At 36.9% G+C, this 14,085-nt stretch overlaps 1 protein-coding gene across 2 annotated transcripts in view; it reads left to right on the top strand.

Moving 5' to 3' along the window:
• The window catches only part of NCAM2 (neural cell adhesion molecule 2), a 442,733-nt gene that overhangs the window by 315,973 nt on the left and 112,675 nt on the right, over positions 1–14,085 (top strand). For both annotated transcript variants that reach the window (XM_056109214.1, XM_056109215.1), the window contains exon 9: positions 60–210. In XM_056109214.1, the coding sequence (XP_055965189.1) occupies positions 60–210 (151 nt within the window). The remainder of the gene's footprint in view (positions 1–59; positions 211–14,085) is intronic.

The following is a 14,085-nucleotide window of genomic DNA, read 5'->3' as shown; positions in this document are numbered from 1 at the left end:
TGTCATTTGACAGGAAACAAGCATAAAACCTTTATTTTTTCCTGAATGTGTTTGAACAGAGTCCAGATGGGCGTATAGATGTCAGAGGGCGGCATGGAAGCTCCTCACTGCATATTAAAGATGTGAGTTTGACAGACTCTGGCAGATATGACTGTGAAGCTGCGAGTAGAATTGGAGGGCATCAAAAGAGCATGTTCCTGGATATCGAATGTAAGTTCATTTCACGTTTTATGTGTATTGCAAGATTTGCTGTAATATTTTTGGAACACCAAAGTGCATACGTATCTGAGTTCAGTTTTGGGGGATGAAGGTCACTATGCAAAAAACAGTTATTTGAGACTTAGGATGTTGAGACTTTTTCAGGTGCCATATTCTATTGATTTTGCAGTTCCTTATAATTATGATTCTTTCGACACATTAAGCTAAAATAGTATAAACTGAAATGTAGTTATCAGTAACTGAACAACACTTCTTACATTTTCATCTTCTTTAGTTAAGTTTTCTGGAACCTCATGACTCATTTGTGGTGCAGTTTTTCACTTATTATTTTTGTTATTTGTCATTTAGTCATTTTATATCCTAGGAGAAACTATATACTTTGATAGTATAAAAAAAGGCAGTACTTTGTGTACCACACACTCAAAGGCCGAATTGCCAACAAAGTACTCACTGTTTTTAATCATAGATGTAGCCCTCCTTTTATTAAAATGCTTAAAATACTGGTGATTCAGTATTTTTGCATTGCTTTGAGAATATGTTTAAAATAAATCTCACCAGAAAATTGCATACCACCTTTTAAACAGGGAAAAATATCTGTTTTGTAAATGAACGTTTTGGAAATAATTTGGACATTTTGAGATAAAACTATCATTGGATTGGAGTAGAGTCTGACTAGTAAATATATTTCAAAACTAGTAAGTTTTACCACAATTAAGAAAAAAAGTCAAATATATTGTGTTTTATTTTACTTGGGCTGGAGCGATAGCACAGCAGTTAGGGCGTTTGCCTTGCATGTAGCTGATACGGCCGACCCGAGTTTGATTCCTCCACTCCTCTCAGAGAGCCCGGCAAGCTACCAAGAGTATCTCGCCCACACGGCAAAGCCTGGCAAGCTACTCATGGCGTATTTGATATGCCAAATACAGTAACAAGTCTCACAATGTCACTGGGCCCACTCCAGCAAATCGATGAACGGGAGGACAGTGACAGTGACAGTCATTTTACTTAAACTGAGCTAGATGGCTAGAACCAGCATTTGATTAAAGTTTTCCTTTCTCCAAGATTAAGTATTTAATTTACTTTTACTTTACTGGGAACAACTTTAAGTAGATGCCCTGGGGCTTGAGAGATCCTAGAGTGATTCTGTGCTTGTTTTGCTTGTAACTGCCCTTGTGCTTGTTTTGCTTGTTTTATTGCCAGCACTGAATATGGTCCCCTAAGCCCCACAAGAAGTGACCCCTAAGTGCAGAGCCAACGGTAAAGCCCGGGCAGAGCTGGGTTTGGCCTAAAAAAAGAAAACTAACAACAACAACAAAATCAAACCCTTAAAAAAAAAAACTTACTTTAAATGTCATTGAAATAGAATAAGATATTCAAATAAAAGTTGTAAAAATATAATAGTTTTAACAAATGCACATACACTCAAAAAATGATTGCAATCACCAAAATTATCATTTCCTTAGAATCAATTTTTTTAGTCTCTTGGAATTTTTCCCTATGTACCACTTTGAGGTTATGTTTTGTGAAGTAGGCAGGTATATATTACTTTTTCATATAGATAGATAGATAGATAGATATAGATATAGATATAAAAAATTCACACAGATCTATTGAAAATATTTTTACTTTGCTAAGGATTTGCTAATGTTTTATCTTTCTCAAGGTTTGAAAAATATGTTAATATTTTGCTGCATTAATTTATAACATTTGTATATTTTTATTTTGTTGATTTTGTTTTATTTTCTGAATTTAGATTTATTTTGAGGTATATTCAGTGATTTTTTTTTCCCATTGAGGAGAAGGGGAATGCTTCCTAAGCATTGATGAGAGAGTATGACAGGTTTTCCTAGTGATCTTGTGGTACTGGGGATCAAATTGGATTGGTTACAAGTAAAGCATGCATCTTAAATAGTGGATTATCTCTCCAGTTCTTATTTAGGTTTATTCAGATGTATTATTACTTAAATTATTTTAGTTATTCCTTATTTTCTTTTATGTGTATGAATTAATTTTTTTCTCAACCAATGATTTGACTGCCTTCCACAGATTGTGATAGACTGTGTTTTTGTTGGATTTCAGTTGAATATGCTGTCTAATTTTTTTTGTAATTTAATATTGGTCATAATTTTTGGTAAGAATGTCTGATTTCCAGATACTTGCTGCGTTTCTATATATCTTGCTTTGTTTATCTTTCTAATATAATCGTCTTCTATATATGGTTTTTATTTGGGTTGGAGCGATAGCACAGCGGGTAGGGTGTTTGCCTTGCACGTGGCCGACCTGGGTTTGATTCCTCCATCCCTTTCGGAGAGCCCAGCAAGCTACCGAGAATATCCTGCCTGCAAGGCAAAGCCTGACAAACTTCCTGTGGCATATTCGATATGCCAAAAGCAGTAACAACAAGTATCACAATGGAGACATTACTGGTACCCGCTTACGCAAAATCTTTGAACAACGGGTAGACAGTGCTACAGTGCTATGATTTTTATTTTTTTTATTGACTGATATTTGTTTCAAGTATAGTTAATTTTGTTAATAGACAATGTGTATTTATGAAGCAAATATATTCTGTAGTAATAGTAACTTGTTTTTGGTTCCCTAAATCTGTTGTTAGCATGCCAGAGTCTCGTTCGTTATCGGAATTAACCACTGGGCTGGAGCGATAGCACAGCGGGTAGGGCATTCGCCTTACAAGCGGCCAACATGGCCGACCCGAGTTCGATTCCTCCGCCCCTCTCGGAGAGCCCGGCAAGCTACCGAGAGTATTCGATATGCCAGACACAGTAACAACAAAGTCTCCAATGGAGACGTTACTGGGCCCGCTCGAGCAAATCGACGATCAACGGGAGGGCCTTTACCTTTACCTTAAATCTGTTAGATCATAGCTAAGGTGGGTGATAGTATTGTTTGAACTGTGGAATCACTGATTTTTCAGAAGGGCTATTCTATGGGAATTAAAAATCCTTTTCCATGATTATAATCTACAGTGCTTTATTTTATAACTTTAAATCAGGTACTAATCTATGCTTCAGTACACATTTAGGGTTTTGTATCTCCTCTTAGTTTTGTGTTATTATTACTAGTACACACAAATTTGTTTGAAATATAGACAACACATTTTTTTAGATCAAAGAAATATTTTGAAATTACTTTCACTGGGATGAAATAAAGTGTCTCTTGTTCTGTACTCCATTGTGGAGAACCAAGGGGCAATTCTTATTTCTTGAATTTAACATCTTCTCAAATCTGCCGACTTTCCTGGGTTCATAATCCCCTACCATGTTCAAAGTCAGTGGTGATACATCATATTCTCTTGGATATTAGTCTGCTTCCATGGGATTATACGCAATAATATTCTCAACTCCCTGTCCTGTTCACATAGCTGCAAAGTGACTTTCACCATTTGATCCTAGTCGTTGTGATGTAGTGAAATTTGGAGAAAATATATTATTTTATTTTTTCTCTCAGATCATTGTTCATCAAGAACATTTCTTATATATTCTCTGCTATTCTCTTTGATGTAATATGTAATTTTTAATATCCAAATACGTACAGAAGTAATAGTTTGCACAAATTTTATTCAATCATTTGATCATCAACTTATAGTAATTATATGTGAAAATAATGTCTTTTTTAGGTACCATGTGATTAAATGTTGGTTATATAATCACTGTCAATCTCTGTCACTGTCATTCTAATTAATTTCACAAATAAAATCATTTCACTGCCAGTATCATGAAAAACTGATTGAAATCCACAAACTAGGAGTTAGTAAGTAATAGGTCAATTATATTTTAGAATTTTTAATGCATTAGTTTTTTAGTATGTACCAATAACTGCTTTAGTCTTTATATATATATATATATATATATATATATATATGTGATTTCTGTCTTAAATAAACACCTTAAAAGGCTTGTCATATATTTTCTTTCTTACAAGCCACCAAATATCTGGTGAAAAATCCATTTTGTTTTTGTTTTTGTTTTGCTTTTGGATTACAATGGGGCATGTCCAAGAGTCACTCCTGGATCTGCACTCAGAAATTATGCCTGGCAGTAGTTGAAGGACCAGATGAAATGCCAGGGATTGAACCTGGGTTGGCAGCATACAAAGCAAATGCAATACCCTTATTGTACTGTACTATCTCTGCAGCCCCTGATAAAATTTGTCTTAAAAGTAAGTTGTACATACAAAAATTTCTGAGAGTGAATTAACCAATGGGTGATAGTTAGCAAACCACTGATTTTAAATCATTGATAATTATTTACGTAGTTGCATTTAGGTATTTAATTTGCAGCTGGATTAGTTTGGGGATTATATCCAGTGTGGCTCAGGATTTATTTCTGGCAGGGCTTGGGAAATGATGTACTTGAACTCAAGCCTCCTATATACGATTGAACATTTCTCCAAAATTAGATCTATAGGGATGTAATTCTTTTTGTGTTGTTGTTAGATTTATTTGTTGAATCATCATGAGTAAAGTTACAAAGCTATCAGGTTTAAGTCTTGGCCCTACAGTGACCAAACACCCTTCCCTTCACCAGAAATTATTTTTCACCACCAAGAACCCCTATATACCCTCCTCACCTCTCCCGATGCCTGTGAGGCAGATGATTTCTACTTAACTCTCTCTCTACTTTGATTACATTCATTATCTTGACAAAAGATGCACCATTATTGTTTGGAATTTGCCCCCAACAATCAGAACTGCTGAAAAGGCATTGTGAAATAAATTTGTTTTCTATTGCTGGTTATGAAAACCATATGATTTTGGACTTCTGATATTTTACTAATTAAGTCTGGAGGGATTTCTTCCAAGAGCTGGATAATTAAAAGATTGGTTTCTGTGCGTCTGGTGCCATGGCTGTGCTGGAGGACTGCTCGTGGGGGGCAACTTGTGGCCTTAGTAGAGTATAAAGGACGAGCCGGTCCCGCTCTCCCCCCCATCCAATGAGGCTTCAGTTGCCCCGTCACCACTGGCTCATACCTGGCTTTCCAATAAGCTCTGAGGTGGCAGCCACCGTGCTGCCAGAGAGGGGGAGGGAAGGTCGAAGAGATAGCAGACACCTCTTCCCTCCTGGGGGGAGGGGCGGGGGGGGCAGGGCACAGCAGCACAGTTTAACATATAGTCAGTTCACATTTCTGCCACAACCTGCTGGGTTCCGAATTAGGTCCGTGTGCCCCTGGGGACATGGCTGTGCTGGAGAGCTCTTCGTGGGGGATAACTCATGGCTACCGTAGGGCATGAAGGATGAGCTGGTTCTGCCCCCCATCCCATGAGGTTGCAGTTGCCCCGTCACCACTAGCTCATACCTGGCTTTCCAATAAGCTCTGAGGCGGGGGCCACTGTGCTGCCGGTGGGGGAAAAAGGCAGAAGAGACAGACACCCTTTCCCTCCCGGGGAGGGGGGAGGGGTAGGCATGGCACCGTAGTCAAACACATAGTCCATTCGCATTTCTGTCACAAGCTGCCAGGCTCTGGATTAGGTTCCGTGTACCTCTGGTGCCATGGCCGTGCGGAGAGCCGCCTTTGGGGGTTAACTCAGGATTATAATTCTTATTAGTTTGTTTCTTTCATTTGTCATTTCCTTTTTTTAAATGGTATGTTCCATTACCCTAACTTTTTTTGGACATATTTGTAAAATTGTAACATTTTATTTTTATTTGAAAATAGAAGATACATATTTCTGATTTGTTTTTGGTTATTTGTGTGTAATATTCTAACCTAACATATCACTGCCTACAGAGCATTACATGGTATTTAGTTTTTAATGTAGGTATCCTGCTACACTATAAGTTCATTTGCAACCAGATTGCAGTGATTTTTTGTTGTTTTATTTCTTGTTTAGTGCCACACCTGGAGACACTGAGGGGTCAATTCTGCTTCTGTGCTTAGTATCACCCCAGGCAGTGCTCAGATGACCTTTTAAGGTCCGGTGGATTAAAATCAGGTTGGCTGCATGAAAGGCAAACACCCTACCTGTTAATATTGCCCCAGCCCCATAAAATGATACTTTTAGGATTTTTGTTCTATGTTCAGATGAATTTTCATTCAGAATCTAACTAGAATATGTGATAGTTATAATATATTTTAATATATGCCTCTTGGAGTGCCTGGCAAGCTACTGAGAGTACCCTGCCTTCATGGGCTAAGACTGGCAAGCTCCCCGTGGCATATTCAATATGCCAAAAACAGTAATGACAACAGGTCTCATTCCCCTCACCCTTAAAGAGCCTCCAATCGTTGGGAAAAGATGCATAAGAAGAAGCTGCTAAAATCTCAGGGCTGGGAGGAATAGAGGCATTACTGGTTCCTGCTTGAGTAGTTCGAGGATCAACAGGACAACAGTGATAAAGTGGTATAGTGATAATATATTTTATAGAATTATTTAGCAGAGTAGCATACTTTTCATCTGAAAATATCTATCTCTCAATCATTTCTAAAATATTTTCCCATAGAAAATCTGAACTGACAATCAACATTTGCCCACCTCCCAAAAATAATTGTTCTGATTATCCATAACTGTTCTTGATTTCTGATGAGAAATGCATGGAATCCTTTAAACTTATAATTGTTATCTTGCCGTGAGTTGGGTTTTTCTGTCCCTGATTTTTTGTTTTTTTCTTTTTGGGTCACACCCAGCGATGCACAGGTTCACAGGGGTTACTCCTGGTTCATGAACTCAGGAATTACTCTTAGCCGTGCTCAGGGGATCAGATAGGATGCTGGGAATTGAATCAGGGTTGGGCCGTGTGCAAGGCAAATGCCCTACTCGCTGTGCTATCACTCCAGCCCTCTCCTTTCTTTTAATTAATGTTATTTATATTTGTTATTAACCACTTTAAGATATAGGTGTATGTGGTTTTATAAAAAGTTTTAGGTTATGTTGTACCAAACTCTTGAATCTGTAAATTTATGTTTGTCAATATATTTAATTAGTATTTATCTTATATCTTCAATTGTTTTTCCTCTCATATCGGTTTTTATTTATTTATTTATTGCTTTTTTGGGTCACACCCAACCAATGCTCAGGGGTTATTCCTGGTTCTGCACTCAGGAATCACTCATGGTGGTGCTTGGGGGACCATATGGGATGCTGGGAATCAAACCCCGGTTGGCCACGTGCAAAGCAAATGACTTACTTGTTGTGCTATTGCTCCAGCCCCTGATATCAGTTTTTAATCTTAAGTATTTTACTTAATCACATCAGACCTTCCATTTCATAAATCTCTGTGTCAATGCACCATTATTTATAACATTTTCATTACATGTTGAGCAGATGATTTTTGTTATTTCCTCATCAATTTAACTAATTATTTATTCCTTCACCTCTTTCATTGTCACTTAAACCCATCCTATATGGTTATTTACTTAACTTTTTAAATTCTAATTCATAATTTTATTATCTCGTATTTTTGTTTCTCTAAGCATATATCCCAAAGTTTTATTCATGAAATGCATGTATTCCTTTTCTACATGTAATATTACTAAATTGGCTTTTTAAATTATTGCTATTATTTTGAGGGGCTGAGGAGGAGGTCCATACCCAGAAATACTCAGAAATTACTCTGCCTCTGCAATCAGAGGATCCTGTTAGGTCAAACCTGGGTCTGCATTATGCAAGGCAATCACCCTACCCACTGAACTATTACACCAAATCCAGATTCTCTAAAATTTTAATATGACGTACTTAACATTTAAGTGTCCATGGGTTGTGGATATGTTGCCTTTCTCTTCAGAACTAACTACTTTAGGTTTCTTGAGTGTCAGAAATATTGTATTGTACTCTGGATACTTAAAATACTATCCTGGGAATATCTGGGTCTTTCGTAACTCTTTGAAAAGAGTCACTGTCACTGTCCTCCTGTTGTTCATCGATTTTGCTCAAGCGGGCGCAGTAACGTCTCCATTGGAGATTTTGTTGTTACTGTGTTTGGCATATCGAATACATCACGGGGAGCTTGTCAGCCTCTGCCATGCGGGAAAGATACTCTCGGTAGCTTGCCGGGATCTTCGAGAGGGGTGGAGGAATCGAACTCGGGTCGGCCATGTTGGCTGCATGCAAGGCAAACGCCCTACTGCTGTGCTCCTCTATTATGTAATCACAAAATAAATAAGTGAGTCGGCGATGGCGGTGGTGATGTGGTCACTCTCACCCATCTTGTGCGTTTGGTGGCCAAAAGCTGCTTCCGCCACCTTGGCCTTCCTCCACCAACAGACACATAATGGAGAGAAGAGGGCCACCAGGCTGGTTGGTGATCAGTTGCCGTTTATTCCATTCTCCCCATGAGCCTGTCCCAGTCTTACTAAACCCCCCATTCGAGTCTCCCATTGCCCCTCATTCCCATTGCCTCCTGTGCCCCATGCTAGTCTCTCCGGACCATCTTCATAGTCTTGGTCTTGAGTCCAGTCTCCAAGCAATCACATCTAAATTCAGTAGTACAGTCTACATATGAAAGCCCCTCCTGATATTGTGCAGCCAGAAGATCTGCTCAAGGGTAAAATACAACCTCGAGGTATGTTTTCTCCTTTCCTTAGTCCAACAACCATTTAAACTTTCATCTTAATTCTACTTCTTAATATTAGTCATTTTGTATGGACATAGTGAGAGATACATTAAGCTTGCATAGTGTCTCTCCTGGGGACCTCTTGCTATAAATCCCAGACTATGGTGCTCATGCCAGATTAGTCTTTCCTAACCATAAATTGGGTCCTATTCCAGCTGTTTTTCTTTATGTTATGACAGAATTTGTCCCGATCATGCTCTTAACTTGTAGTTAAGTATTATGGAGCTTGACCTCGCCAGTTTCAATGCCAGGGCAACTCACAACTTGCCCTGGGTCCTTCCAGTTACTCATCAGGACCCTGCTTTTGGGATGCTAGGAATTAAGGGCAACTACAGCTTAAGTCAAGAAAACAGAAGCACAGGAGGGATTATTATTTGGAGTCATTTAACTCCCAAGTTGCAAAAGCATAGCATTAATTTGTTTTTCTGTGTCTATACACAAAGGACATTGCTTTGAAGTAAACTATGTAAAAGGGCATAAAGAGAAAAAAAAAGCAACATTTCACTTACAAATACAAGTCAGAGTCTGATTTGGGGATAAAGGTGATTGACCGGTTGAGGAAACAGAGCACAGAGAAGAGGTTAAAGATAAACACACAAGAGTGGGAGTGTCTTGGGAGCACTGTGATAGGTGTAACCCAATAAACCTTAAGCTCCCTGGGGCCAGGAAGAAGTAAACAAACCAGTGTTATCCTACACCCTATGAGCAATTCAGTTCTCCTTGACCTTTTATATTCCTTATTATGTTGATTTGTATATGTCTCACATATGCAATGTTCAGGTTTTGAATTTTCTGTGGTTTTATACACAGAATTATTAAAACTCCTTCTTTTAAATCTACCTGGCATGTGGTGACTCTCATGAACTTCAATGTGTATTGATTTGTTTCCAGAGCACCTCTGCATGCCACATAAGTTTTAGCTACAGCATACTTTGAAGTAACTCAGCTAGAGCCAGTCCTCTAGAGAAAATAATAAGGGAAGACATAGGAAGAAATAAAAATAGCTTATGTTTTTTATGTACTTCTATAATATCACATGTTTGAGTAAAACATTCCATTCAAATAAGAATATTAATAAAATTTTGGTTGGATATTGCATGATAGTGAATGAAGCTCTCTAATAAATGTTTACTCTTAATTGACACCTTACCATTAAAATGTATGAAATCCTATTTACCATAAATTTACAATTATAATAATTTGTATTATGTCATGAAAATTATTTATGTCAATACATAAATGTTAAAATGCAGAGAATGTTTTATTTCTGCTTTTTTTATTCAAAACACTATAGACATTATAAAATGAGAAAGAAATCACACAGTGCCACGCAAATGATCTTACCAAAAGAGTCTTCACTACATTACTCAGTAACTTAGAGTGCAGTGTCATTTAAAATGAATAGAAATGGCCATAGGGATAGTCCAATAGATAAAGGCACTTCTTTAATTGAATCACCATCGAACACCCATCCCTCAACCAGTGTACATTTTCTACCACCAATGTCTCCAGTCTGCCCCCATTCCATTTCACCCCTCCCCCCACCTCTATGGCAGAAAATTCCCCCCCCCCTCTCTCTCCTTATGGACTTTATGATTTCTCGTTATCTTTATTGCATTGCAAACTATAAGACACTTGATTTCACTTGACTGACCCAGGTTCCATTATGGGACCACATATAGGTCCTTGAGTCCTGCCAGGAGTGATGCCTGAGCACACAGTGAGCACTGCTGAGTGTGCTCCCAAAGCAATGTCCTTGAAAATATGAAGGGGAAAAGATCAAAACATTTATAATTTGATGCATTTAAATTTAATGCAGCAGACTAAACTTAATATGTTTAGGAGATTAAGTCTTACTTTTTTTTTTCCCTGTGAACTATCTTTGTATTTCAGCTACAGCAGGTTCCTTGGCGTTCAGCCAACTCATTTTTAACATGTCAAAGGCATTACTCTTACTAGGGAGCAGAAAGTGAACTAAGCTCCAGATTGTAAAACAAAGGAGATAACAGGCATGCAATGTGTGGTTTAATGCAATAAGCACAGATTACATAGAACCTTTGATTGTAAGTAGAATATCATTAAGTTTTGTGCCTAAAGTACTTATTCTTTATCACACATTAATTAGACTTATTTTATGTGATTAATGTAACAATTACAGGATAACAATGTATATTAAATAAATATTGAATTTTTCTTCTACAATTCTTTCTCGCTGAACTCTATACTTGCTTTCTTTTCCTGCCAATTCTAATAGCAATAATTTAATGTGTTTTCTCCTGTAATATAAAAGTTGTTAGCAAGTTCTTAAACTTAAAAATAATATGAGTATTACTTATGCTGCATAGGTTTATGTCACAGCTACATATTAGAATAGTTTATAAAATTAAAAAATATTTGCCTTAAAATTCATATACTCTCAAGAAAATAATTCTGGTAGCGTTACCAACTTCAGGAATAGGATGACATCAAAATGTTGTGAACAGGTTAAAGGATACTTATGTGTCTTCATAGAAAACATTTGGACATTAGAAAATTCCTTACTCAGAGTGGACATCTGTGATTAAAATATTTTCTTATGTTTCTTTTGCACTTATTGTTATACATTTAAGCATTTCCAACTTAATTTTGTTTGTGTTTTGGGGCCACTCCTTGTACTGGTCAGGGATTACCCCTCAGTCTGCACTCAGAGATCAGTTCTGGCATTGCGTGGAGAACCTTATGTGTGCCAAGGAATTGAACCTGGCTTGGATACATGTAAGTCAAGTAGCCTCCATGCTGTACTACTCACTCAGGTGCAAGCAATTCAGACTTTAAAGAAGATAGTTCACTTTGCAGTAATAAATTGAGGTTCGTGACAGAAAATGGTTAGATTTTACGTCACATATAATAATCTAAAGAACAGCCTGTGAGAGGAAAAATAGAGCCAACTTTGCTATATCAAAAAGAAGAGGATCGTAGAATATTAAAAGTAGCCCTCGAAGTAGTTCAGTCTAAAACACTGGTCTTGCATGTTGCTCTCCCTGGCTCTCATCCTTGACACTACACTTGGTTTCTAGATTACTGCCAGGGGCACAGAATGAGCACAAAGTCAGGTAGAGCTTCTGAGCACCATTGGGATTGATCCTAAAACCAAAAAGAAATAATAAAAAATAGTCTTAAATCAAAACCAAAAATATTTCTCCTCGCAGTACTTTTGACTCAGTTTATTTGACACTGTGGTTGAATTTGAAATATCATATCCCTTATGAGCATCCAATGCTATCAATTACTGTAGTTTTGTAACACTTTTTTTCCTGTCTCTGAGATATAATATTTAATTCATCTAAGGCCTTGTTAATGTTCATGTCAAAGATTTTAAGAGTGAAAAGATGAAAAGTTGTTAAGGAATTCTAGGAGATAAACACTCCCTGAATGCATAAAAATTAACACTGAATTAATATACAATAAAGAAATTTGAGCATTCATGTTACATAATTATGGAATATATACCACTTTGGAAACTGGTAAATTTTAGTGCCTGGAACTATGTTTAATTTCTAGAATCACATATGGATTCCTGAGCTCTGACGGGAGTGATCCCTGAGCAGAGTCAGGAATAAACTCTGAGTACAGCTGGGCATGATCCACACCCCATTTTTTTTTTTACTATTTTGCCTAATAATATTTAACCCTACCTTAAATTGTACACAGATTATCCTTTTCCTTTTAAATGAAGACTTCTTCCCAGATCCCAATGTTTAGGAGCACAACAAATCTCTTAGATTAAACTGCTATAGTAGAGTACGTTAGAGCAGACACTTTGAAAACCAGCTTTATTTTTCACGATTCTAGAGACTTGATGTCTAAAGTCAGCATGCAGTCAGATCTTGGTGATGGTCCTTTCTTTAATTATATTTTCACTTTTTTAAAAATTTTTTTGAGACACAGCTGGTTGCTGGTTTTCAGGGGCTATACTTTGAGGACCAAATGCATGCTAGAGATAGTACATGTACAAGAGAAGTGCCCTCATCCAGACTTTTATTAAGTTAAAAAAAAAACACATTAAAATTATTCTAAAGAGAAATCCAATCCAAATAGTCAGCAAGCACATTATAAAATGCTCAGCATCATTGTATCATTAATCTATGAGGAAGCGAGAATCAAAAGCACAGTGACATACTACTTCATACCCAGAACCATAAGCACTGATACAGTGTGAGAAATTAGATCTTTCCCACCCTGAAATATGATCAGTGAAACGGTGTGATAATATTGGAAAATGACCTGTAAATTTATCAAAAAAAGGAAACAGTTACCCTTTTGTAGGAACATTTTTTTCAAGTGCAATCTTTTTTTTTTATTTAAAAATTTTTGAACTTATTTATTTTAACACTTTTTTTTTAGAGGGGTGAGGGGTGATGGGTCACATCCAACAATGCTCAGGGGTTATCCCTGGTTCTGAACTCAGGAGTTACACCTGGAGATGCTCATGGGACTATATGGGATGGCTGGAATGAATCTGAGGTAGCCGCATGCAAGGGAAGCACCTTACCTGTTTTATTATCACTCAGGACCCTAATAGCACTTTTTATTTAGGCACTGTGATTTGCAATACTGTTAATGATGGGGCTTAATGCATAAAGTATTCTAGTGTCACTCCTTCCACCAGTAGTGGCCACAACCTTTCACCATTGTCTCAGTCGAAAAAATGCCCCAGTCCCCAATTTCTGTAGATTAGTCTTTAAATTCTCTATCATTTTGCTATTTGTTATTTCCTCACTGTGTTTCTTTATAGTCTGCATATGAAAGATAGTTCTGTATCTGTCACTCTCCTTCTAACATGACTCAGCATCCTACTCTGCAGGTTCATTCATAAATCAGCAAATTGCATGATTTTATATCTTACTGTGGCCAAGTAGTATTCTGTTGTGTGTCTTACCATGATTTCTTCATAAAATTTTAATTAATTTTACATAATAGAGCTAATAATTTGAGACAGATGGAAAAGAACATTCAAAAATTAACTAGAAATAAAATGCAAAAATATATATTCTTATCACCAACTTATAATAACAATGATAACAAAGCAGTAATTCTTATAGAAAATAATGGATTTCCACTGTCAGAAAGCATACTTCCTAAGCTGGATGAGCTGAAACTGTGCATCTGTTTTTGGCTCCCACAAAGAATATACTGCATAGCGTATTTCAGACATAAAATAAATATGATTAATTAATATATAACCAATAAATAAAATGTATCTAGTACTCACTATTATGCAAATAATGTGCAGTAATATAATATTTAATGAATTCAA

The sequence above is a fragment of the Sorex fumeus genome, unplaced genomic scaffold (assembly GCF_029834395.1).
Source record: "Sorex fumeus unplaced genomic scaffold, SorFum_2.1 ptg000265l, whole genome shotgun sequence".
In the NCBI taxonomy this organism is placed as follows: domain Eukaryota; kingdom Metazoa; phylum Chordata; class Mammalia; order Eulipotyphla; family Soricidae; genus Sorex; species Sorex fumeus.
This window is presented reverse-complemented; position numbering and strand designations above follow the sequence as displayed.